The sequence below is a fragment of the Pterocles gutturalis genome, unplaced genomic scaffold, assembly GCF_000699245.1.
Source record: "Pterocles gutturalis isolate BGI_N339 unplaced genomic scaffold, ASM69924v1 scaffold15584, whole genome shotgun sequence".
In the NCBI taxonomy this organism is placed as follows: domain Eukaryota; kingdom Metazoa; phylum Chordata; class Aves; order Pterocliformes; family Pteroclidae; genus Pterocles; species Pterocles gutturalis.
The window spans coordinates 12,488-40,045 of NW_010133484.1; the positions used below are offsets into that span (position 1 = coordinate 12,488).

A 27,558-nucleotide genomic window follows, 5' to 3' on the forward strand; every position below is an offset into this window, starting at 1 on the left:
ACTCCAAATCTGTAAACAACTGTCATGAATAAAAAAAACTGAGAAGCAAGTAATCTTTTAGGTCTTTATAAATAAAATTAAGGCTGGAGTCTTCATTACATAGCAACTGCCATGCTGCCACTACATTAACTCCATGCAGAATGTTTTTTAATGGTCACTGAAAATGGCTAATAAACAATTTCCCCCTTAAATTTTGAAAGTGAAGAGTTCCTCCCAACACTTTCCTTCCTCATCACCATTCAATCCTTTGGAGGCAAGGTGATGCCATTTTGGATAGTAAAAGTCTTGGAAGTTTTCAGTCTTTTGGGGTTTTTCTTTTCAAACTGACTCAAATTCTTCCTGCCAAGCTGCGTACTTCTGGCGTAGATTTTTTGCTGATGGCTTGGAGTGGGCAATCACATCCAGGAAATCTTCTGTTGTGATCATGTCTAATCGGATCACGGGTAAGTTACTGTTACCTAAAGAGAAGAGAATTGATTAAATACTGTTTTTTACCAAAAGACATTTTATGTCCCTGCCTAATGCAACACTTAATATACAAGATAAAGAAAAACATGTATTTGTGCACAGAGCACAGATACTGACAGCTTTAAAAAAAAAGCCTAATTTTCAGAAACATTAGCTTAGATAGATGCTTTAGAAACAAAATTTAGAACTTGTCTAAGCAGATAACAGAGCTCCACCTGCTGGGGTTAACATTATAATTTCTAGAGTCACAGCAGCAGAGCAGTGTTTCCCTGATCGAATTCTTTCCTGTGGTACCTGGCTGATGATTTTCAAGAGCATCAAAAATCTTCCTCACTGGTCTCATCGCTGCTTCCTTGCACACGAGCTTTATGTCTGAGCCGGAGTATCCTTCTGTTGCCTTTGATGGGATCAGAATGATGCATTACAGCTTATAGATCGGACAGGAATGGCGTTTACAGACATATATAGTTATAAAAAATATTCGTAAAGTCTATTCTTGTCTGAAATATATATACACACATGTATTTTTATGTGTACCCTCCCCTCAACATTATTCTTGTTTTGAATGCCCACAATACCTTGTAGGAGCAAGGAAAATACTGTGCATTTTCTTTCCAAAGGGCAATTTTGAGTAGGTCAAATGAAACTCATCTTTCTGTGTCCGTTCTCAGCTTCCCTGTTCATAAAATAACTAAATTTCCTTATTCACATTTGTGAAACAAAAACTGAGCAGTACTGACTGTGAACAGATGTAAAAAGGGCCAAGTGGGTAAGCTGCAAGATATTTTTTTAAAATTTAGGATGTGATAAAGGGCTAAACGAAGAAAGCCCGTGTATCTCATGAATCTTTTCACTGTCTAAATGCTCTTTTCTCCTGCAGCAGTGGAGCTGTGACAAACCTTCCCTACGCAATTAACTGTTCATTACCCTGATGCATTGGAAGTGCTCCCAGCTTGGTGAGAAGAATGATAAAATATACTGTTGCGGGAAGTCTCCCTGTATTTAAGGTTGAAAAGTTGGCTCAACAGAGAGGGTCAGAGCACACCGTTTTGCAAGCAGAGCTGTGTGATTTCCATGGCCAGTGGAATCCTCAGCCCTGTGTCTCGCTGCTCTCCCTTCGGCTGGAGCCTCAAACTGAGCTAAGCTGCTTCCCCCAGCTCTGTGTGTCACGATTGTTGTGTACGGAGGTGCAGTCCCAACTCTCTGCTTCAAAATTCTTCTGCCATGACATAATCCCACTTCTGTGGGTGATCTAAGTCACTTTTTCTTATGGTTCCCACCCAGAAAGACCTCAAAAACCGAGTGGGCGTTGTCCCTGGTGTCTCACCTGTCCCAACAAGCCATAGTCCAGATCTGTTCTCAGCTCCACTCCTCTGCTGTTGCTCCGAGGGGGCAGCCAGTGCTGGATCATCACCTGCCGTGCTTCTTTACTTGGAAGATCAACCAAAATCCTCTTCTCCAACCGCCGCAGCATGGCAGAATCTAACTCCCTGCAAGCAAAGGAGGAGAGGAATCATCTCAGCATGTCTCGTTGTGGAGACATGGCTTTGACAGCAAGCTCCTCACTGCAGGGACTGACAGTTTTCAGCCTCACCTGTAACTGTCTCAACCTATTTTTGAAAAAATAAAAAAATTTATTATCCAGTGTATTCCTGTTCAGCACAATAGCAATACGCTGAGTTGTGACAATGAGGCTTAACAGTATAACAATCAGAAATTTTAGTTATTTTCTGGGACTCATCTGCAGCATGTCTCATCACTAATAACCTTTCCAATAACCAAACTGTCTGTCTGGGCTACTGTCAGGACTAATTAATTGCTGCTTTGTAAGGGAATCTTTGTAGGTATAAAATACAGACTGAAGGTCTTGAATGCGAGGATCAGATTTATGGCAGAACAAGACGGTGATCTGAGACTGCTCCTGCAACACTAACTATAAATAAAACTGCCACAAAGGAAAATATCTTTATGAAAAGGATCATGGGAAGGACAGGCTGGATAAACGGGTCAATGAGCTAAAAACCTGTTGACATCAGCACTGATAAAACTATTTTGCCTAAAAGAAAAGGAAAAACAGGAAAAAAGATAAAAAATACAGAATATTGGGACTACTCTTTATTTTCACTTGCTTGTGGTGCACAAAGGAAATCTGAAAGAGAAATTAATGGTTTTTTTCTGTTCCTTTCTCAATGCATTTCATCACCATCTAGAAATAGTCCCTCTTGTCAGTGAAGAGTCAGGAGTCCCGGTATGCCCAGCACACCAGCTCTTCTCTGACATGCACCCAAACAATTCATTTTAATCTATTTTTTTTCCCCAAGTGCTTTTCAGTTAGTTGTTTGCATCTAATGGTAACAGAACCAAACAACTGACCACAAATTCCTACTCCATCCCTTGTCACTTGTGTAATGTGAACAGTCTACAAGTACCCAAAACAACCATACAATTTTCAAGAAGAAATAGCTGCTACAAAATATTTACTCATTTATAAGTTTCCAGCGCCTTCCAGGAGCTGCTGTGAGCTATTATCCTTCCAAGCTCCGTACCAATCTTTCTCTACTGGCCCCATTCCGTCACAGACTTGTTATTTCAGTTTAAAATACAATTCACTCCTCGTACCTGCAGAGAAACTCTCATCAAGGGGAAACTCACTTCAATGTGTCTTGTGCAGAGAAAAAAACCAGGAGCTCTAAGCATGGTGTTCCACCCTTGTTGGCCGAGCAGAGATACACTTAAATAAACTTGTTTCTACCTTTCCTGATTTCTGGGTTAAATCCAGCCAGCAAAGTCAACATTCAAGCAACGCTTCTTGTATGAAACTCCTCTTCTAATTTACAGGCAGCTCAAAGCCAGCTCAAGACAGATCTGTAGCACACCAATAGGGCTTATTTCCAACACCGTTGGTGACTTGTCCCTATTTTTTAATAATAAATGTTTTCTACTGGGATAACACATGATAAAGGACACCAAAAATGGGCTCCCAAATCTTCATACAGGTGCAGATTTTAGTTTGGGAGAGCTGGTTCCACGTGTGCTGAGCCAAGGGCAATGAAAGGGAAGATTACAAAACCCGATCAATAGGAACTCAGAGGACAAGAGGAATTCGCCCAGATCCATCCCGGTACTTCTAATCGAGGCGTCAGAAGTAAATACCAGAGTTTGCTAATCAATGGCTTGTTGGTATATTGATATTATTAGTCATTTTTTTTAGGCTGTCCTACACATTGGTGCAACGCCTCTCGTAGAGGGTCCCACCCAGAATGAACCGTTTTAGTCCCCACTCTCCTTCCAAATGTATTTTTCAGCTCAACTTCTCCTCAAAATTGTTTTGTTTGGCTGAAAAGAATAATTCTCTGGCTGACCAACCCCTTGGGTGTTATTTACCCATATTACCATCCTCCACATAAACAGAGTAAAAGTTCTCAGGGTTTTCGAGGTGCCCATGCAGATATTCCCAACTGCCCTTGAAGGCAAAGGACAATCAAAGCCAGAGTCTCTGCAAATACCCTACAAATCCTCTAAAGGATGATGTTTTCTGTCACTCCTGCTTCAGAGCACTTACAGAGTGTTCCCCAATATCACAGTTTCATGAGTTCCTCTGTAAATAAGTCCCCTGACACAAAGAAGTTGCTCTATTTATCCAGAAAGGTTATGGTGACCCTGCTTGTTGGCTAAAGAGGAAAACAAAACATAATATTTTTGTTATCTTGTTTAGGTTGTTTGCTGAATTGTTTGGTTAAGTGATCAAATGCAAGGTTAATTAACATTCAGCAGAATAGAATAATAAGCACTGAGCCAACGAAAATATTCTCTGAAATAATAACCGATAAAAGTAGTACAAAACACTCATGAAAAGATACACAAAGCTGGACAGGACCTATAAAAACAGGTGACTTTTTGGAGCTCCCCCAGGTTGACATCACAATGCATCATGCCATGTTATCACTCCCAAATTTCATGAAGATAAACAAGACAAACATCTGTTTTCATTTCCAGAAGGCAGAAGGGTAACAAATGCATTTTAGGCAGAAATTAAGAGACCTCAACAACTCCAGAGGTCTCCTCTTCCCAGTAACAAGAGATAGGACAGGAGGAAATGGCCTCAAGTTGCACTGGGGGGAGGTTTAGATTGGGTATTAGGAGAAAATTCTTCACCAAAAGGGTTGTCAAGCACTGGAACAGGCTGCTCAGGGAAGTGGTGGAGTCACCATCCCTGAGGGTATTTAAAAGACATGTAGATGTGGTGCTTAGGGACATGCCTTAGTGATGGACTTGGTAGTGTTGGGTTAATGGTTGGACTCGATGATCTTAAAGGGTGTTTTCCAACCTAAATGATTCTGTGATTCACCCATCCCAAGGGTAGGGAGGGAGAAGAAAGCAGCACTGCAATGGAAGTCAAATTAAATGAACTAATACATTAGGAAACATTCACTACGTGGTTACGGATCACTTGCTTTCTTCACTAATGAGGCCTTTATTTTATTTAATTATGTCAAATCATTTCAACAAGTAATTTGTCAATAGAAAGTGCCTTGGTGAAGCTTGGGCAACATGCGCTGGCTGAAGAGGAAGATCAATAGCTGCAGTGCAGCTTAGGACAGCGTAAAGAGCTTCTTTTCATTCATCTAAAAGCAGCTTGATACTAATTTTTTTTTTCATGATCAATAAAGATCCAAGTTAAACAAATCTCTTGAAATCCAGCTTAATACCAAATGTTTGCGAGAACACAGGGCTGTGCTGTGAAGCCACAACCTCCGACTGTAGTACTGTATTTTGAAACTTTCTCTGTAGTAGGCACATTTCTGGCAGACAACCTCGTCATTACACTCATAGGTTGGGTTTGTGTAAGACAGGACAAAGTCCAGCCTGCCCATGAGCAATGTTGAGAAAGTCCAAAACGAAATTCGAAGCTCTCAGGTATAAATTTTTGAAAGTGGGAGCTGGCTTCTCACAACCTCTCCACTGCCACCCTTGTACCAACACAGATTGCCAGCTTTCTGCAGGATCAGTTGCCCCAAAATAGAAACCTTGTCATTTTGGATCTACCTTAAAAAAAAACCTGTGTCATTTCTGATGTTTCAAAGAAGCAGTTTTGCAGACATTAGCACTTCAGGATTGCAAAATAATCCAAAAATCAAATGTGTAAAACATTCAAAACTGTATTCTGTAATTTCTGCATGACTTTCCAGAAAGAGTTTCAGCTGCACCAGGCAAACATGTTAACAAGACACATGCAGGAATCTCTTTCTGCAGAAGCACGCAGAGAGAGGTCAGCCTCGTGCTCACATTAACACATCTCCAAGATCCTTCCATCCAGCATCAGCCACACAGTGACCTTCAGACCTGTTGCTACCTCTGAACTCTTCCTCGGTGGGTTTCAAATACCCAATTTATCCTTTCAAACCCATATGCAAGAGTAGAAAAACATGGATCCTCTAAAGACATCTGATCCTTTTTAATACTGCCATGCTGCAGCATTACATGTGAAGCTTAGCTGCTCACAGGAGAATTTAAAAGACCGCAGAAAGGTGCAATGCACTGCTCAGAGTTCCTCTTTCTAAAAGGATAACGATGCTACAATAATGTAAACATTTATACTGTATTACTAGTGAACCATAAAGAGACAAATGGATTATTAATGTATTAATTATCTTTCAAACCTAACTGTTCACACACACAGTAGCTACTTATTTTTCATCATTTTCTTACACAACTAGAACATAATTAAATCAAATTCTGTTCCATTCCTTTCATGTAGATACGGTAACTCAAAATAGGGTGGATTTTCTACTGATTTAAATTCATGAGTTTGTCCAAGGCATAAATCCCCCAAACCAACACACAAACTCCATTATTACAGCTCTAAAAGCCAGCGATGGCTTTGTACTCACACTGCTGGGCCAGGGCAGGAACCAGCCTAACTTGTACATCTAATTTCTACATAAATTTTAGGTGCCCACACAGCTATTCTTCTAGTTAAAGAGCCTGAAAGCCCTGGACAGGCCATAGAGAGAGGCAGATGAAATTCTCTGAATTTGTTGCCTGTGTGGCACTTGAATTTCTACCTGGTGGCTTTTAGAAGCATCCTTCCTTGACTGCATGGGAAACACAAGATCTTGCATTAGGAAAGAAAATGTAGAGGGAAAGATAGGCTTGTAGAGGAAGTGGACTGGATCTCTTCCCATGATGGACAAAAACTCCAGCATTTACATCAGAGAAGGGCTGTGTAACTCTCAAGTGACTTCTTAGGTATTTATTTTATCTCATTTTTATGTTTTTATGCAGTAACTATGCCTCTACGCCTAATTTCTGAGACCACTCCCCTTTGTCTTTCTCACATTCAGAAGAAAGAAATCCTTTGAATTACTCTCACAGCGCCTAGATTAGGCCCCTGCTTTGATTTACAGCATCACGGAATGGCTGAGGTTGGACAGCATCTCTCGGAGATCATATAATCCAACGCTCTGCTCAAATCAGGGTCAGCCAGAGCAAGTTGCTCAGGGCCACATCCAGGCAGGTTCTGAACATCTCCAGGGATGGAGACTCCACAACCTCCCTGAGCAACCTGGGAGAATGTTTGATCTTTGAACTTTCATGGGATTCCTGTGGGCTCATTCCTTCAGCCTGTCGAGGTCCCTCTGAATGGCAGCACAACCCCCTGGTCTATCAACTGCTTCTCCCAGTTTTGGGAAGAAAAGGAAAAGATGTTCTACTGAAGATGTCATGGATCAGTAGCCCAGGGACAGGGGGAATCTCCGGGCAGGCAGAAATCCACAACTAGTTCCAGACATATAAAAACTAACTTCAAAAACAAGCCCATCATCAATGTGCTGCAATTCCCTGTACAGGTGTTGGCTTCTACTCTGGAAAAGGGAATCTCGGGGCAGGCAGAAATCCACAGACTAGTTCCAGACATATAAAAACTAATTTCAAAAACAAGCCCATCATCAATGTGCTGCAATTCCCTGTACAGGTGTTGGCTTCTACTCTGGAAAATGATTAGTGAGTTATAAATCAGACTATTAAAAATAGCTGCACTTAACGAACGGCCGTTGTTTTCCCCATGTACTACTTGCAACCGTTTGATAATGGTGTGTTATGAAAGAAAAAGATGTAGTATTATATCTGGGGGACACTCTTCAAGGAGAGCACATGAGCTGGCTGTTTTCTGCTGTCTGGTGGACTATCCCCAGCTTCCACAGTTTTTACACTACAAATGTTACCTCTTTACCTCATCCCCTCCTGTCCATCTTGTTCTCAATACACATCCTGCCCATTTTGAGAACCAACATGATGAAGTGCCCTAGTTCCAATCTTGAACCGTTTATTCTTCTATTCGAAATTATGTTAAAGAAACTGAAAAATTTTATCCCTCAACTTTTAAAAGTCACAGCTGATACCAATAAAATCCAACATTCCTATTTATGGAGTATCCTTCTAAGCACTAGATTTTTTAAGCACCTTACAGTTCCAAGCTGAAACCCTTCTTAACTTAAAACATAGTAAATAACTTGCCTACAAGGTCAAATACTCCTTTTTAAATACTAGCAGCTGGTAGCACCAGCATATGTCGACTTTATGATGGATTATTCTCATGTGGCACAAATAGCAAGAATTGTAGAGTTTAAAAGTAAAAGCTCCAAATTAATCTTTAAATGCTTTAACCAAATATCAAGGCTTTTTCTGCAAAATTCTAAATAAAATCTTTATCTGTGCTTAGAAGCTCATGCAAATGTATTCAAAAATGTACTCTCTGGATCTCTTACCATGGCAGATTGGAAGCTGCTAAAACAAATACAAGATCATCAGATCGGGCCAAGCCATCCATCTGCACCAGTAATTCTGTTTTCATCCGCCGACTTCCTTCATGTTCACCACTACCAAGATTCAGAGAAATAGTATTTGCTCAGTGCATTAAAGTAATCATCTTTATTTATACAGTGTCATTCACAGCAACTGAGCCCTTGTCACAGTTTTTGTCCCAGTTCAAAGCATGATTAAGCTCCATTAGCTAACATCTAAGCATTAAAATCAAGCTTTCTAATGATTACTTAAATGGACTCTTTCCAGTGCATTAAAGTGAGGAGAATTCACTATTACTGAATCCAAAGAAATTATTTTTTTCTTCATAATAATCTGCATGGAACATTGATGTTTACTGGCAAATAGCAAAGGCTTTGATTGATTGATCCACATAAGAGAATTTTTATAATGTGATAGCTACCATTAAATAACTAAGACACCTAAATATTTAGGGCAACTACTGGTATTTTTCTGTGGGTGCATCTTAAGTGGCTACAAGAAGATACACCTATCACTGAATTCAATATTTTGCAAAATGTTATTTCAAAAGCAAACAGAAAAAATACGCCGTATTGAAATGAATTTAAAAATGGGGCAGAGACCACACAGAAAGGATCCTTCCTCAAAAAAGAGAAGGAGAACTTAAGCAAAGTGCTAAGAATTCTGGCCCTGATCCAGGTAACCAATTTTACAGTTTGAACTCTTGGTCCCAGATGTGGAATTCCTGGAAACTCCTGGATCAAACCCAGAGAAAACATCACGGCCTTAGATGGTTAAGAGCTACAATTCGGGTTTAATGGCTTGTTTCTGCAAAGGCATCCACACATGGGTGCTATGTCAATATTTAATAAGAATACGTAAAGAGAACCACTTAATCTTAGATTAAAATCCTTATTAAAATATATAATCCAGGATGTTAATGAGAGCTTTTAAAAATATATATGAAGGCAAAATTTGGCCCATAATTTATAGCTATTAACTGACAATTATCGCAGGTTTTATCTTTATGATATAGCATATTCCACCTATACACCGTTGTGGGCATATAATTTACAGTACATAAAATCCACTGTAATGGGCTCCTAACGGTTATAATAATATTTTTATATTTCTCCTGCTTCTTCCTCCTCCCTAACCTTTTCAATCTGCTTTTAACTATAAACTATCTACACCACAGATGACAATAACAACATCCTCCCAATCCTACATCGGGAAGTCCTGACAATGCCACCAAAATTTGTCCCATTAATGAGAATGCCATTCCATCGTGCTATGCCTAAGCCTGCCCAAAGTGTCACAAAATCAGCTGCTTCTTCTTCGCCTCTAACAAGCCATCTGTTGTTTTTATTTTCTTTTCACACCCCTTATTTTAAAATACAGCACCACTGGCTGTACGCTCTTGCATCTCCCTCCTTCTCAGAGTCTTACTGGACCCATAGTCCCAGGCTCATCTTCACACAACCTGGCTTTCAGGCTTGTTCTCTACTGATCTCATCTATTGCGAGTGAAACAACCACTACATCTCGCTCTTTAAATCCTTACAGCGTACACAACACTTCCATGAAGTGACACTTTTGGAGCTGATAGGCATTCTGACAATAACACACTGTGAGGCTTCTAAAGTTGACAATAGAATAAAAAAAACCACTCAATAAAAAGTCATGAAAATTACCATTATTGCTCAAAATAGTGATACTGTCAATAAAATCTATAAGACAAGTCTTTCAGGGGCCAAATCATGCTCCTGTTGAAGTTTATAGAGTAGCCTCAGGCTTTAGTTTAGCTAAGATTAGTTTCTGACAGGTACACTGTAGGATTAAACATCAGTCAGCGCCTGAACATGCACGCTATTGAAAATACGCAGTAAAAAGAGGGATAAATATTTTCCTAAAGCCATAGGAAGCAGTCTCAGCAGTTACCCAGAAGCAGTGCCTCTTTGACTCATAACTGATTCCAGCTCATCCAAGAAAATTGTGGAAGGAGCATGGTACCGGGCAAGCTCAAATAACACCTGTTTAGAGAGAAGAGTAAATGCAACAGAAAAAAACTAACAAGAAAACTAACACAAAAAGGCATGAAGGGCCACTGGTATAGAAGATAAATAACAGTAGTCACATTCCAAATTTTCAGGATAAAAAGGGGGTATCTGCTGGGAAAAAAGCTCTGGGTAGGCTGAGGGTTCCTGAATCCTCTGAAATTCTGAGAGGTTTGTAAAGGAGATATAAAGAACGCAGGCTTGTAATCCTGTCTTTATATGTCAGTCTTTCTGGCTAAATCCTATCAGAGTACCCTGCGAATAATGGGATAGAAGAAAATTATCCATCAGAGGATTCTGGGAACTCCTGAATTGTTATCAGAGATTAAATATTTGTCCTTTGTTGTTGCTCCATTTGTAGTTGTTTAAATAAGGATTTGAGAAAAAAAAATGCAAAATCAGCTGAACCATAATGAAAGAAAATGGACTGATTCTTTTAATAAGAATCAAGCAGTTCTTTTGTTTTTCCTGGTGAAAACAAATATAAACTGCTTGAACAATCAAGATTTTAAAAAATGGAGTATTAAGCTGACACACAAAATCCAGGTCTGCCTTTCTGAGAAAGAAGTTTCATCTATTTTTCTGTAAACATGGAGAGGCAGAAAGAACATATTGTCAGTTTTTCTGCAGTGAAATGTTCTTTAAATAAATATCACCAATAATATATATTAATCCAGCACTTTGTAATCTGAACGCTTAAAAAAACAAATTTAAAAATTTATATATTATTTTCTTTGGATATGAAGCACAGAGTTTAAATTACTTGCCCACAGTCATAAGTAGTCCATGACCAACACTGTAATTAGTACTGTTAAAGGAAGCAAAAGTTTGAAATTAAGCAGGATAATGGATTATATAATACTCTTGCCATGTAAGTGGCTATTCCAAGATAGTTGAAACAAAACCTGTATGCTATAATATCAGTTGTGTTTATGCATCTGCTATCACTGCTCTCATGCAAAGGATGCTGGCAGTTTTCAGTCTACAATTTTACTACAAGTCGAAAATATAAAATCACACCAACACAGCTGAGAACTGGAGGAGCAGACATTCCTCCAAGTAAGCAAAAAACCCACATGTACTCCCCGTAACTTCAGAAAACTCTTGCAGCAGCCTCATGTGATTTTAGGATGTAAATTCACACGATACTTTTCTTAGAGCTGTCCTGATCCACAATCTTCTTTGATTTTTGGATTCTGCCAAAAACTCAACTAAGGATAAAATGCCACAATTCAGTATCGTTGCAAATACTGCAGCATATTCACAGAAACCTTTTGTCTGACGGTGTCAAAAACCTACTGTTCCATCCCTACTCCTGCCAGGAGGGAAACTTCTAGGAAGCTCCTGAGACAGATGTCAAGGCAATCAATAACATTGGGGGTGAATGTTAGAAGAAAAATGTGCCATTTTAAAGGACAAAGGACACTTGAAGAATAATTATGTTTCAGACACTGCCTAAATCTCAAGGGAGATTAACAATGCTTGTAATGCCATTTGCTGAGTGCAATCTGTTATGATTATTCACTTTCAAGAGCTCTGTATCTATCTGAAGTCAATCCTTGCAGAGAGGATGTGAAGCACTTTGAAGGGGTAACTAAACAAACACTACTTTAGTTAGGAACTCTGTTTGCCTGTCTCTTATTCAGTGAGTCAAAAAGCTTTGCTGCCTTCAGGACATCTGCTTCATCTTACATTACAGAACTAAAATTCCACAGCAAGAATCTATTGTGAGACTTCTGCAGAAGTGATATTATTTCCATTTTAAGAACTAGATATGAAAAGAGTCATACGTTTTGTCCAAGACAGGAAAGATTGTGAGTATCAGAGGAATACTCACTTTCCAGTTCTGTGTTAAACTCCAGTTCTTTAAGTGGGAACCTGATGTCTGCTAAAGTATAATGAATGAGAAAATAATCCTTACCCGGACGAGTTTTTCTGAATCACCCCTCCATTTGCTGACAATGGTGGATGCTGATATGTTAAAAAAGGTTGTATTGCATTCTGTGGCAACAGCCTTAGCAAGCAAAGTTTTTCCAGTACCTACGAACAACAGAATTGAAGAAATTCACTGTCTAAAGAAATACAATGCAAATGTTTGAATAATTCCCTTCATCCCACTACCAGTCAGATAAAAACAGTAAAATAGAAGAAGTCACAGAATCACAGAATGGTTTGGGTGGGAAGGGACCTTTAAAGATCATCTAGTCCAACCCCCCTGCCATGAGGGACATCTTCACCTAGATCAGGTTGCCCAGAGCCCTGCTCAACCTGACCTTGAATGTTTCCAGGGATGGAGCATCTACCACCTCTCTGGGTAACCTGTGCCAGTGTTTCACCACCCTCATTGTAAAAAATTTCTTCCTTCTATCTAGTCTGAATCTCCCCTCTTTTAGTTTAAAAACATTATCCCTTGTCCTGTCGCTACAGGCTACTAACAAGTCTGTCCCCATTTTTCTTCTAAGCCCCTGGGAAAACACCCAGCTACCACAGCAGAAGGCAAAGCTTCCACCCCATTTCCAAAACAACCCCTAAATGCAGAACAAAGAATGAACATTTTTCTTAAGAAGGTGAGTCCATGCCAGATTTATTCACATTTTGTAAGACCACGTCAAACCAAACTTGATTTATATGGCCCAAGCTGAGTAAAACCAGTGATATAACATGAGTTCTCTTCTGAATGGTTAGTATAAGTACTGGTATTTGGAAGATTCAGATGTAGAAATAGTCCAGGGTTGTGAGAAAGACAAATGGACAGGTTTGAGTGTGAGAGACAGATGTAATCATGCAGCATTGTCTCCTTTTATTTTACATTACAGAATATGCTCTTTATTAATTAATCCAATTAGCATCAATGATTTATCTGTGGGACAAAACCATAACTAATGATAAACAAACAGATATGGTAGAAAGCTCTTCATACCTGGTGGTCCATACAGCAATAATCCTTTCCAAGGAGACAGAATGCCTGTAAACAGCTGGGGGTACTGTGGAAACCGGAAAGCAATTCAGGGATTAAAAATGTGTCATCTATAACAAAACACAAGGGATTCTAACCCATAGCCACTGTGCTCCCAATGCATCCAGGAAACCTAAGAAATTTGAAGAGAGGGGGCAAACTCCTCCAAAACAATAAAATATGTATGTTCTGAGTACTGAGAGGAATACTTTATTTACTATTTTAAATTAAGAGAATTTTTCAAATACAACCGGCTTGATATCCTTTTCCATAAAGCATTTTCCATTGAATTAACATAGGCCAAATCCAGCACATCCTACATTGCCAAAAGTGCCAAAGAATAGACCCAAAGCTTATAGTTTTAATACCAAAAGGCCATTTTCCTATAGGAGAATGTGCATGCCGTTGTCCGATGAAACAGGAACATAATAGTTCTAACATGAACTGGCTACAAAAGCACAGAAATAGTGAGAACTCTAAAACACCACTGTAATTACAAGGAAAATGCTAATGAGCCCAACACTGCTTTTCTCAAAACTATTTAGTGCCTTACCCTGATGGGATAAACAACTGCTTCCTTGACTAGCCTTTTAGCTGCATCCAGTCCGATAATATCATCCCACTTCACGTTTGGATTATGGAGATAAATGTCCTGCAACACACAATCGCATCCTGTTAGCAAAACTTAAGTTCTTCTGAACTAGGATAACCACCTCTGGGCAAAGGAAATCAACCCAGTTAAAAATGAATAGTGCCATTAAGTGATACAAACTGTATTATTTAACTTTACGTACTAGGCAGCTCACAAGAGGAAAGCACACACAGCCCTAGCTTCCCTAAGAGCATATGTGCTGCCAAATGTATATGCTGAGGGGATCTGCTTCTCAAATCTGTCTTCTCTTGGTTGGTTTTAGTAAACAACTAGCATACAAAGAGCTCTCACCAAGCCTAATATTTTGTCTCTGATGCTGGCAAGTATTGGATGTTTAAAAAAAAAGTAAGTATAAGCAATAGGAGTGATCGGTTGGTTCATATGTACATTGACCTTCTCAAAATCTGTGACCAAAGGACTTTGATAATTAAAATTACATCTTAGTCTTTGAGTTCAAACACCTTTTGACATTCACACTCCAGTGAATTTCTCTTACCTCTTTTCTGTACATGCTTATTCTGTAGTAATGAGTTCCACAGTTTAATCAATGTGAAAATACTTTTATTTTTTTTACACTTGATGCTCAGGAACTTTATGGCTGAACCTATTACTCATGTTATAAGTAACAGTGAAAAATTGCTATTTACTCCACACAACACCAGATTTTATATGCTGCACGAAAAGGTGTGAGAAGCTCTGTAACAGGAGGAAAGTTTCCCCCTAAGCATCTATCAAAAGATAGTCGGTAATTAGTCTATGCCCTGAAGCGCTCACTAAATTAATTTCATTTAATTCATCAAACTTTCCAAATCTTTCCATTCACTTTAGTAATATTTTGGGGCTTTGCATTCCAGAGACTAATTGTTCAGCAGAAAATTTCATATCCTCAATACAAATATTTGAGATAAATTCTCCTCTCCAATAAAAACACGCAGTCCCCAGAGACTGAAGAAAAATGATGTGCTTATATCCGAGGGGAAAATTTGATTTAATACAATTAGAAAAATTATTTATATGGAGTAAATTACACTTTCCCTTTCTATTAACAGCAAATTAAGATGAATCAGATTTATGATCCTAAGTAGAGACTTCCATAACTGTTTCCAAATTAAATTAGGTTGTGTTGTGAAATAGATACCACATGCTATTTATTTTTATTGATTTACACAGTGTTGATTACCATAGCAACTAGGAACATACCAGCACAATTTAATAAACATACCATAACGAAGGCTAAAGCAACCCTCTTGCTTTCTGCTATAGAGGCAGCAAGAATAACAATATTTTCAAGGATGAATGAGAATTTTCTTACTTTAAGGTTGGAAATTTCTTAAGGCTTCAGTTCTACTAAACTGCAAACACAAAACTTGCATATTGAGAATTTGGATCATATACAACTATAAAAATCAGTCAAAAAAAGTCTTCCAGGCTTTTTAAACCAGCTGATTTTAAATTAGAGCAACGGTTGATAAGATTTCTGATGCTTATATCCAGAAAGAGTCACAACCCTATCAAATATCGTGATAATATGAAGCCTTTTGGCCAAGCACCTAGCAGGATTTGGGAGGTGATGCATGCAATCATTTCTGTATTTTGCAGTCAGGCTGATCCCCAGCAGCCCAGAGCCAGTTTGCTAGACTGCACCTCAACCCATGAATGAAATGAAACAGTGCTGACAGTGTTGGGATTCCCTCCAGGTGTCGAACTGCCCATCCTGTAAGAATCTGATGTGTATTATTGATGCTGTTTGTGCAGCTCCTATGCTGGGATATCGCTGCAATACTGGCACACCATCCACATGGAATACAGCACAGTGCCTTGAATGAAAACTGCACCCACGGATTTGAATCAAGGTTTTTCCCTCCATTTGATCACAAGTAGATGATCGTTGGTATTTGCTAATATATTTAAATCTCTCTTTTCAATGAAGTATTGTACATTTTCTGCAGCAATATGAACAAAAGGAAAAGCTTCAACAGTCTCATGGGTACCACTTGATTAGGTTCCAAGCTCCCCCTTAGAAAGGAACAGTCTTAATTACTTCCTCCCATTGTGTATCAGAAAGAAAGATTGTTACGTCTAAAGAAATTACTTTCTGGGAGTTGCATGGTAATAAAAATAGCTCGCACATGCAAGAATAAGCACTATCGATGACAGTAAAAAACAAACAAAGGTAACCAAGATCTCTATACAACTGGAATGGAGATCTGATCTTACTTTGCTTATAACTGTTGCAAGTTCTCTCATCTCACTAGTCATGCCAATAAAAGCACTAAGGGGTTTCAATAATCGTTCCTAAAAAAAGACAAACATAAATTATTGTCAAGACTTCAATTATTTTTAAACAGACGAACTACGAAATAGTTTCAAAAAAACCTTATACCTCATAATATCAACTTTCAAAGCTGTAAAAATATAGATGATAATAAAGATTTTGAAGCAAGGCATATTTGCAGCAACTCATCTTTTCATCTGACAGAATCTAATCTTGAATTAACATTAAAATGAGCAGCTCTCTTATAGTCCATGTAGTCCTAAACATGCCCTACATAGATTAAGAGGAATGAAAAATGTAACTGTGGGTCACCGCACTGTCACATTCTCTGTTTTGAAATTGTAGCAGTTGCCAGGCAGACTGGCATCAAGATGGATGCGCTGCCCGAGAAGCTTGTGTCAAGGAGTGATTACTGAAAACTCTCAACCATCTAGACTCTTATTCTTGTCTCAGCTGAGGTCAACACTAAGTAACATATTGAATTCAAAGGAATGAGAATTTTACCCTCAGAAGTTCTCTGGGTTCCTGCAATTTATTCTTTTTCTGAATCATAAGGTATCATTTGTATTTGTTGCCCAGTTTCATGTTCAAAGAGTAAACACCTTTCAACAAATTAGACGTGTATCAAGAATGACTGTCCATTCCAGACAGAAATACACCACTCAGAAATCTAAGCCCTTTTTTAGCACTTGGGAACAAAGATGATATTGTTGTGGTATTTTATTTTGTTCCTGGTTATGTAAAACTGATATTCATATTCACTGGATGGAAATATGAACAGAAACACTTACAGATGGATCTGGATCATAATTAAGGCTGTTCAAGGCTATTCCATTTGATGACACTTTGACAGCATCTTGAATTGTCCCATGGAAGTCAATTACTTGGCCCTAAAGGAGAAAATAAAGTTGTGATAGGCTTTACCGTTAAAACTGCATTGGGACAAATTTTGCTTCCCATAAGAGCAAGGAGTCTCCTTACTGCACATACAGTCCTAAATATGACAAAAACTGGCCTCAGAATCTGTGGTAGCAATGGGAAAAGAACTCAGACCTCCTCAGTTGTGTAACAATTTAACTGTAGGGCCTCTTATAATCTCATTCAGGAATTTGAAATTCATCTTCAATTTTAGCTATTACCACTGGGTTTTAAAAACAGAAGTATTTTTCCTTCTTGACAATGTTTGAAATACTATTTAATGTGAGCAGAGCCTCCTCTACAAAGAATTCCTGCCCAAATTATAAAATTGACCCTTCAGCTAATTATACAGGGATATTTTAGACACAAAAAGCTTGCATTTGATATTTGTGAAAAATTTCCACATGTTTTTTTCTACACACACATTTCTATCATGAATCACATACGAAGTTTTCCACCAACCCTTCTCGGGTGAGTGCTGTCTCCTCCACTTCTGTTGATTGCTGAGATGCTTAAACCAAAGTCAGATTGCTCCAGAGCAACTGCACTGTCGTTATTCTAAGGAAAAAAATCAATTTTAAAACTGAAGTGTTGCCAAGTAGGTGAGTTGCATATATTCCATTACAGGTATCATCCCACCTCTTCCTACAAGCCCAGATGATATCAACCACCTTATGCACTGTGAAGATGCTTAAAACTGACACCAGACTTTCTCCTTGGTTTGTTTGTCTTGCTTTCTGGCACTAAAGGATGAATTGAATGGTACGAATGGGAAAACTCTGGTTGCTTTCAGTATAAGTTGGATTATATGACTCCTTTTCCTCTAATTTTTGCCTGTGACCTGCTCCCCAACTCACAGCCAGAAAGCACATTCTCCTTAAGTCTTGCATCTATAAACTTTAAATTACACAATTATTGTGTAACCTGCATCCTCTTGCTGCCTATAGCCTCTCAAAATAAAATCATATTAATTTCAACCATAATGCTGCCAAGATAAAACAGATTTAAACCTGTTTGGGGCTCTCCTTGGTGGATGAGTTAAATTCTGCTGTACTCCCAGGAGAAGTTTTTGACAATGGTTGTTGCACTGTCTGATGTTTGAGCCTGGGGAGATTCTGAGAACAACTTGCTGCCCTAGGATTATAAAAAAGAATATCTTGAAAGGCTTTCACAACTTCTTTTTTTCCTACAACATACCAAAAGATTAAAGGGCAGAGTTTTCAAATAAAGCAGTTTTGGGCTAACTTTGCTCCCGCTGAAGTTAAGGCACCAATTTCAACCACAGCGAAGTTCAATGCTTACTGCTTTCAAACACGCCACCCTACTTTATCCATACTGCAGAAACTTTGTGAAGTGTCTGCATCTCCATTTGGGAAATAAGTCTCTATATCCGTATTTCCGTATTTAAAGATACAGAAAAATGCACCATGCAGTCAGCAGCGTGACTCTAGGCTTTAGTATTCCTATGGTATCACAACATTATTTTAACCATGCTGCATATTGTTTTATAGGAACATTTTCTGCCCAGAAAAAAACCCCACACATTTCTCTTACCTTCTAGGTCTCCCTCCAGTTCTCAGCTGTTGTTTATTTTCTGCTGTGGCAAAAATTAATATTAAAATGGAAAATAATTATGGATATAAAAAAGGGCAACTTGTATTTTTTTTCCCCCCTTCAAAAATATTTTTGAGCATGTATTAATGACCTTGGAAATAACAATCCATAAACAGGAACAGCATGATTATAAGCCATGCAAGCTTGCAAAAATGTTCTGAAAACAAACCGATACTGGAGAGAGCAGTTTGGCTTCAGGTTTGTTAAATTTTAGGCTCATTCAGTCTTTGGTTTCTTTGCTTACATTTTAAAACCAATACAATTTTCACAGTGAAATGGACAATACCAGAAATTAGATTAAGCACAAAAAACTAATTTAATATATCAGACAGAATGCTTATTTAATGCTAATACCTTTTTCATTGCTGAATTGGGAAATAAGAATTTGCCTCACTCTTCTTAATAGTAATTTTATCGTGTTCAACATACCAAGACAGCATAAATGTCACACTGAAATGGTGGTTATCAAACTATGGGGTTTTTTTGCATTTATATAGTTTGAAAAAAATTCTGTCAAAGAAAAGCCTTTTGCACAAAAGCCAAACTCCACTGTGACCTCATAAAGCCAGGGGTTTGTATCATATTAGCATGTACCTAGTTGTTCCAAAATACATCTCCTATCCGTGTTCTCTGTACGATGTTCTTCCACCCAGATTCTCATACACTTCTATAAAATAATCCTTCCCAAACAGCTGTTCCACTGAAAGCTTGGGAACATGGTGTATTTAGAGGCAGCAGAGCCCATGCATGAAGTGTCTTTTAAGTGTCAAAGAGTGGCTTTTTGGGAATTGTTCAGTTGGATCATGGATCAAGCCTTGGCTACCACTCAGTTTGACTAAGGATGATGTGACAAATGCTTTGTAATACATTTTCCTTCTTGATTCATAACAAAACCCTTTGGTTTTGTCCTGCAAGGCTGCTCCTCTTTGTATTAACAACAATCAATAGGTTCTAGTTGTAAAACTCTTTCATGTGGATAATGGTTGCATAAACTACCTACAAAGGTAGTTTTGTTTTATTTATATAATGTTTCATTTACCTGTGATTTCAAAGTTGCTGGCAGCCACATGAAACAATGACAACTGCTCAGAAATGTTCCCTGGCCAATTATCCCCTTCTCTGATCATTATATTTTTCTTAGAAGACTGATAGGTAGAGATGTTGGTGTTTTCTGTACCCTCTAAGCTCTTCATAACCAATTCTTACACAATTGTTCTTATGGCTTCTGTAAGTTACATCTTGTGCTCCAGTACAAAACCATTCCAGCTCTCGGGGTCATAACAGAATGCCCAGATTCTGATTTGCCTTATTCTGTATCCTTCATTTAAGACTTTAAGTCCTTTGGAGCAAACAAACCTATTACTATTTTTACATTACCTTTAGTACATGAAAATACAAAATACAAAATAAAAGGTTAATGAGACAAGCGGTGACAAACTTTTAAGCACTATCTTGGATGAGCTAAGATATCATATTTTATTTAAGTGGTTTATTTTAATTTAAAAATTAAATGCAAAATAGAAGAGACTTACTATTCTCCCTATGAGAAGAAATTGAATATATCTGTGCCACAATACTTGGCTCTTATTTTCCAACACCAAAGCAGATTTTTAAAAGACAGAAAAATATCACCTTCTTCTTCCTCTACATAAAGAGAAAAGGAAGAGCACAAGGGCTCAAAGCCCCATCTCTCAATTCTTATGTCCTATGTGCTAGAACTATAGCTCTGTAACTGTAAGAGAGTTCAAACACGAAACACTGACATACACGAGAAGTATGGCGACTATATAAATCAAATAAACATTTTAAGCTTTGAGAAACAAAAGCTTTCTTTTCAGAAAACAGCCACATACCAGTGTCCAGGACCTTCTTGGTAATTTTAGGATACTTCTGAAATTTTACAAAGTAATAGCTTTCATATTCCATCAAAATTGTCTCAAGATCAATGTTGTCACAAACTTCAAAGCCACGTAAACTTAATTTCGTCTCTTGTTCCAAAGCATTTGCAGCATCGACATACCTGGTAATTTCAAAGTAAACCAAACAAAGATCAAAAAACTGAGAGTCATTATCTTATTCTGATTTTTGAGAGAAAAAGCAAACTATAGCATTAGTAAGTATATGGTATTTTTAGCCTGTCCACAACTTTATTAGTTATAAAAGCATAAACTCTCAGAAGGGAACATAATGAGAGGTCAGACACACACAAATCCACAAACGTAGAGCACTATTATTTAAAAAAACATACCCTTCCTCCATTAAATAATGCAAAATTAGAATGAGGAGATTTTTTCGACGAGCTTCTGTTCGCATCTCATCCTGTGAATTAAGACAGAACTCTAGATCAAATGTAATATTCTCTTTATTGCTGTAAACAGCATCTAAATGTAGCCTGTGGAAACAAACAAATTAAGACAACAGCATGTAAGAACTGTAAAAACAACTCACTGTTAATAAACAGAAGGAAAAGCGGTTTTCAATGTAATTTTTTTTTACACATTATCAGGGCTACCGGATGGGTAGAAACCTTTTCCTAGAGAAGAGAAAATCACTTTGAGGTTGAAAAAATAACTTACTTCCCTCTCTACGGCAATGGATCTCCAGCATGTTCAGGCTGCTGAGAATTTCAGGGTAGGACTGTTGCAGAGCTCATGCACAATGTCTCCAACGGCTGTGCAAGGAAACGTTGTGCTTCAGCGTGGCCGTGTCCTTCCCTTGAAACTAGAAACCCATTTTCTAAGGGCTTGGAGAAGGGCGGATGGAGAAAAGGTCTGAGATCTGCACAACTACACTACAAAGACCAGCTGGACACTGTTGGCGCATTTTATGGGCCTTGATAGATAAACACAAGTGAAACACAGAGCACCTGAAGAATTACTTGTTTGGGATAACACCAAACTTGCCTGATTCTAACACAGGAGTGACCTAAGTCTGGTCCCAACATGTAGAAATCTCAATACGGAGTCAGTCCCATGGATTTCTCCACAAAGACTGGAGATGCCAAAGTCATTCCCAAATGGGCAGCGTAAAACATCTTTGTCATCATTCAGTGAAGCTACATTTGGGAGAGCATAGAGTGCAATGTTAAATATAACAAATGGGGCACTGTAAATCGTGTAAGATACTGGAACAAAGCCTTACTCCAATGAAACATGTCATATGTGCTGACTGCCTGCAGAGAAACACAGAGATTTTAGGGTCATAACAGGATTTGCTACAAGGAAAGCACCAGAAATCAGCTTATCAACTTTGGTTGGCCTCATCGGGATTTGAATTCCCACTTCCACCCCCAGTTTCCCTCCCTTCTACCCCAATCAAACAGTGCTTGCATCCATCCTTGAGAAAAAACCTCGCCCAAGTGTTAGGGACCTGCAGGAGACAAACCCACAAATCTTTGTCCTCTTCATACTGGAAACAGAGCCCCAGTGGCCGTGGCAATGACTTCTGCTGCTCTCTGCCAATGCTTGGCACACAAACAAGCCAAAGAATTAAAACTGACCAAGGCTTATGTTTTTAAATCCCAGAAAATGCATAAAAGGAATAACCATATGGAAGGAATATCCATACAGAAAGACGATTATCCTATCCTTTCTGGTCTCTTGGAAGGAAGCATCATCACAGCAAACCGTGGATATTGGAGAGTCATTTACTCCTACAAGCAAAGGTGCTTTTGGGTGGTGTAAGGTACTGCAAACCCAACTTTTATCTTCAGCCTGCTGTTCATCAGATCAGCCCTACCTGCTCCCTCTGCTCTGTACACAGCAGTGTGTGTGTCATACAGCATTCTGCTGCTCATTTACACACTTGAGATAAAACAATAGTTCACTGTGCTATTTTAAAACTAACACTTCCCTGTGTGTTTGCCAACCTGTAAAAAGTACCGGGTGGACCAGGCAAAAGGGCTCCCAGTACAGAAGGGTTCTGGGATGTTTACTTCAGCCGTGGGGCCATCTAGTGACACAACTAGGAAAAGGCTGGGGTTTGCTGTTAGACATTTCCTGCAGAGTGAAAGTTCATTTGTGCTTCACATATTAATAAAAAGATTGGTAGAATCTTCATTCTGGTTTTATAGAGAAAAGAATCAAACTGGCTGTAGAAGAGGGAAGACCCCACGCTCCACTTCTAGCCTTTACTACCTTTGCTACCCTCTTGATAAAGTTACGCAGACATTCCGTTTCTGAGACCATTTGCTTTATAGTGGTGGTACAAAGATTATTTTTCTAAACCATTTTAGGAAGGAAGAGTGCTGTGTAAATGCCTGGTAGGTCTGTAACTCTTGAAGGAAGTAGATCAGTTCACAGAATCACAGAATCCTGAGAGGCAACAAGAAATGAACCAATTCTGAGAACTGGCACGAGCAAATACAAAACAAAACACTGTCATCCTGGGATGAAAGGATCTTTTCCTTCTTTATGTTTTGAGGTGCTGGTGTTTGGAAAACAGATTCAGATTTTGAATTGTGGACCTTTTACTATTTCTCCAGGATGGTCTGACTCTTCCAAAACAGGGTAGGAGGTGCATGAAGGAAGCTGGAGTCATCACTTGCTGAAAATCCCACCTGTACATTCTCTGAAATGCAACCTCTCCTGCTGTTTCACGCTGAGAAAAAAAAAAAAAAATGTTGCGTTTGCCTACATATCGAAAGGCAGGATCACAGCTACTCTGAATATTTAAACAGAGTATGAAAACACAGTGGTTGCCACAGAAGACAAACACATCAATTGTTTCATGTTTGAATCTTTACAGTAATACTCTGATGAGAGAGGAATTCTATCTGCCTGATAAACTGACAGGGCTTACAAGCCATGCTTGGAACCTTCGTTGAAAATAATTTGTATTTTGGTCTGTCTTCTGCTGCTGTTAATCCCACCAGGTACTTCTGCTATCCCTAGAGGCATTTTAAATTCTAGTATAAACAGCGACTGAGTGATGGGCAGCATCTCAAATACTCTTCTAGGTAGAGACTTGCTTTGGGCAGTACAGGATAACATCGTGTCTACATATGAGCAACCCACTTCAACCTTCATAGAATCACAGAACGGTTTGGGTTGGAAAGGACCTGAAAGATCATCGAGTTCGAACCCCCCTGCCATGGGCAGGGACACCTCCCACTAGCCCAGGTGGATCAAAGCCTCATCCAGCCTGGCCTTAACATAATAATGTTCTTCTTGTGTTGACCAAGCAGAAGCAGAAGTGAACTTTTACATTAAAAAAAAGAGCCCCATTTAAAATCAGAAGATAGTTTAGACTGAGTGGTTCAGTCTGTGTTTGTCTTGTGTTAATAATGCAAACAGCAACAGTTAATTTGAGAAGCCAGACATCTGTCCAAAGAAAATGATCTGGAGTCATTAATCAGCTGATTTGGTCCTAGTTCTGTGAAATCTCTAAAAAGAAAGAAAAATGAAGGACCTTTCAAGAAGTAACTGTTACCGAATGATAAATCTTGTGAGTCAGCAGTGCATGGATCATTGCTTTCTTGGCCAATTCCCCAAAGCCACGTCTCCCTGCCTTTCACCAGTCTTATTTTACCACATACTCTTTCCAAGAGGGAGATGAACCTCTGCATGTGTCGCTACCACCAGTAGCTTTAGCTGTCCACTCAAACAGCTCTCTGCCACACTGGTTTCCTTTCCTGAACTCCAGTTTATTCTCTAGAGACTGACCCCCACTGTAAATATGTCCACAAAACAACGTGCCTGCCACAGTACAGACAGATAGTGACACTGCCCAGGACTTCTGTTCTGTTTAGAGAGGAAATGGTAAATCTTACACAGCATGAAAAAAAAAAAAAATAGGAGCACTTATGAGTGCAAAGTTACTTAAAATTCAGTTTAGCTTTACAGTGATTTAGCCTTCCTGTTTAATTAGTATTTGGAATTGCATGTTGTTTATAGCCACTGGTATTTCAATAGATGTTTAAGCATTTAAAGTTTAATAAGCTTCCATTCTTAAAAGAACAAAAAAAGTATGTAATTAAATTTTCAATTACTATAGGGGATTTTGGGGTCCATGCAATTAATAAAAGCTTAAGGCACTTAAGCATGATCTTGTTTTAAAAACTAAACAGTTCAGCACTTAACTAATTAACTCCAGCACTTATAGTGTGTTTTATTTATCTCTAGCTTAACAAAAGAGCAGTACGTATTCTTTTCTTTGCAGCCATTTAAAATTAAACTCTAATAGAGTCATGCATCTTTAAATGCAATTGTTTGTGTAGTCATTTCCATACCTTTTACTAAAATGCATTTAAATTATAAATCAATCTAGTCTCTTGTGTAAGTCCATCAAATTAATGGACCTACTAAAAGATTAATTTAACCCTACGATGTTTCGTTATCATTTGACACTGTATTTCTTCATGAGTATATTCAATAGAGTGAAGAAAAAAGTTACAGACCAAGTCACAGTCTGGGAAGCTTGGAAATAAGAACTAAAGTTGTGTCCTTGTACATTCAACTGAGGCAGGCAATAAGATGAGTTCAGGGGATCTGTGATCAGGAATTCAAACAACAGGCAAGCGGTTAGCTCTGTAATCACATAGGGAAAACACATTGTCCCTTCCCTCTTTTTCATTTGGGATCCCAGGACGACTGCCAAGTGTGGGGTTCCTCAAGATCAAGCCGTCACCACGTGCCAGGACAGCAAGAGTAGCTGAGGCATGATGGATTCACCCAGTTTTCCTTCTCTCTCCACCACCCCGTAACCCCACAGCTTTCCTGCTCCCCTTGCCCTTTGTGTGTTATACTTGCAGCCTTGCCAGGCTTTTTTGACCGCTGATGTGCAATCATTGTTTGGCTTGCTGACAGAATTTTTGGACAAACACAAGCAGAGAAGGGAAATGGTGAGTTTTAAACAATGTATAACTTGGCCGCCATTGAATAGAATTTCCTAGCACAAAGAAAAGGCGCTTCTTTACTCTCTTCTCTCTTCCAAATTATACAAGCCTGATGCAAACAATAGAGTTGGCAAAGTTTCTCAAGAAGGATTACAAATAGCTTTCATAATTAAAGACATACAGCAAGTTCACCACAGAAGTTACGGCTGTCCTAGCAGCACTCAAGATGTTACATTTAAAATCTAAACACATTTTACAACTTGAGTCTGGTGCACTGAAAACAGAAACTTTCTGATTTCTTCCCACATTGCAATAGTTACATGCTGTCTTTTCAATAATTCAAGCTCCAATGTTAAGAGTTACTCACCAACCCTATTATCTCCCTCTTTTAACAGGAGCATTGCTGAAGGTTTTACACTGCCAAGACTTCACTAATTTGAAGTTATATGCTTTATGAATACATCAAAAGGAATTGACCAAAATATGGTGAATTATTAAACAATGCAAATTAAGGATGATGAATTTACAAATTAATTAATAAGCATTAACTCTTCCACTTGTTTGTATGAATTTGCAAAGTTCTACTGCAGTTTACAATAATATTGCTTGGCAAGAGCGATTTATACCACAAACATGGGAAATATTTAACAATCAAAACCAGTGAAATGCCTCAGAAAACACATTTCTTTGATTGTAAGACTACACTGGCTGTGAACAGCCATAGAATTGTAATACACATAGGAATTTATATTTATAAAGGAGTTTATTTTAAACACTTTTCCCCAAAATTGCTAGTAAACAATAATTTCCATTCTATAGAACAGATTAATTGGAAAATGCAGTACAGATAAGGACTGGGGAACTAGGAATTCCAGTAATTATTTAGTGCTACAAATTACAGATGTAGCAGCCTAACTTAGATACTGCATTAGAATACTGGAATTCAGAAAACAGAAATTAAGTATCTGCGCTCCCTCCACAGAAGTCAAGAACCTAGAAGCAAGAATCAAAAAAGTCTTTTGGCAGCTTCAGGTTGTTCCTTAGTCACTGACGGGCTTAAAAAAACGTAGTCTCCAAACTTCTTCCTCTCTGCAGAATATGAACACCTCCGTCTACTCTGTATCCAAAATATAAAATCTGATTTTTACATCCATCCTGCCAAAAGGTTATGGAGGACAGCTTACAGAGCAAACCGACCCAAACCCAGTGGTACAGCTCAGTGGGAAGAGTTCTTGAGCTCCAGGTCCTTTTACAACAAATGTTTCTCCATTTAGTAGTCAAAACCATCCTTGGGACCAGGACCACCCAAATCCCCATTGGAGAGGTTACAAATTAGACCCCTCTTTCTCCCATCTTCCTTCTGCACATGAACGTCATTTCAATACCACACCTTGGGGCACCATTCTCAGTGGATGGGATCTGAATGCACTTTAGGACTCAAAAAGACTGTGCTGGAGGCTCCCATTCCTAGGTAAATAATCTACTAACGTAGGACATTGACATAACCTAAAACTCAGCCTCAGAACCCCTCCCAAAACTACCTTTTCGTGAGCAATCGTGTCTTATTCACGCGCATTGGACATTTGTGTATGCATACAGAGAACCTAACACCCTTCTGGGGTTTTCAGCAGTCCTGCAGTACAGCTCTAGTCTCTCTTCCTCTAGCTGAATTTGACCAGCAGATGGAAGCAAAAGAACAGGTTAAGGCATCTAGCAAACTCCTCCTGCTTCTGGACTTCCTGCAGCTCGACCCACCCGTGGGGTGGAAGCACGGTGGGACTGTACAGCCCTGAGTTATGGAAAAAGAAAACTGAGGGAGGAAGGAATACGGACTTATCCCCTTTCCTGCCATGACCATGCAATGGAGAAGGGCTGAGACCAAGGGGCCCTGCCCTGCACTGAGGAGCAAACAGGACAAGAGGCTCTTCACTCCTCTGAAAGGAAGGTAAACGAGAAGAAAGGGCCGTAGGAAGCCACCACTCTTAAGGGGAGCCAGGACCGT

At 38.9% G+C, this 27,558-nt stretch overlaps 1 protein-coding gene across 2 annotated transcripts in view; it reads right to left on the reverse strand.

The window, feature by feature from the left end:
* Nucleotides 1-318: 318 nt before the first annotated feature.
* KATNAL2 (katanin p60 subunit A-like 2) overlaps nt 319-27,558 on the reverse strand; it is a 27,444-nt gene continuing 204 nt past the window's right edge. Inside the window, exons 2-16 of one of the 2 annotated variants that reach the window (XM_010081264.1) lie at nt 20,970-21,040; nt 20,575-20,741; nt 18,662-18,701; nt 18,118-18,241; nt 17,570-17,665; nt 16,981-17,079; nt 16,132-16,209; nt 13,816-13,914; nt 13,227-13,290; nt 12,228-12,346; nt 10,191-10,282; nt 8,235-8,345; nt 1,796-1,958; nt 763-865; nt 319-458 (exon numbers count right to left, since the gene is read on the reverse strand). In XM_010081264.1, the coding sequence (XP_010079566.1) occupies nt 319-458; nt 763-865; nt 1,796-1,958; nt 8,235-8,345; nt 10,191-10,282; nt 12,228-12,346; nt 13,227-13,290; nt 13,816-13,914; nt 16,132-16,209; nt 16,981-17,079; nt 17,570-17,665; nt 18,118-18,241; nt 18,662-18,701; nt 20,575-20,741; nt 20,970-21,040 (1,566 nt within the window). Of the gene's footprint in view, nt 459-762; nt 866-1,795; nt 1,959-8,234; nt 8,346-10,190; nt 10,283-12,227; nt 12,347-13,226; nt 13,291-13,815; nt 13,915-16,131; nt 16,210-16,980; nt 17,080-17,569; nt 17,666-18,117; nt 18,242-18,661; nt 18,705-20,574; nt 20,742-20,969; nt 21,041-27,558 lie in introns of both variants that reach the window. The other variant, XM_010081263.1, reaches the window with a different exon arrangement.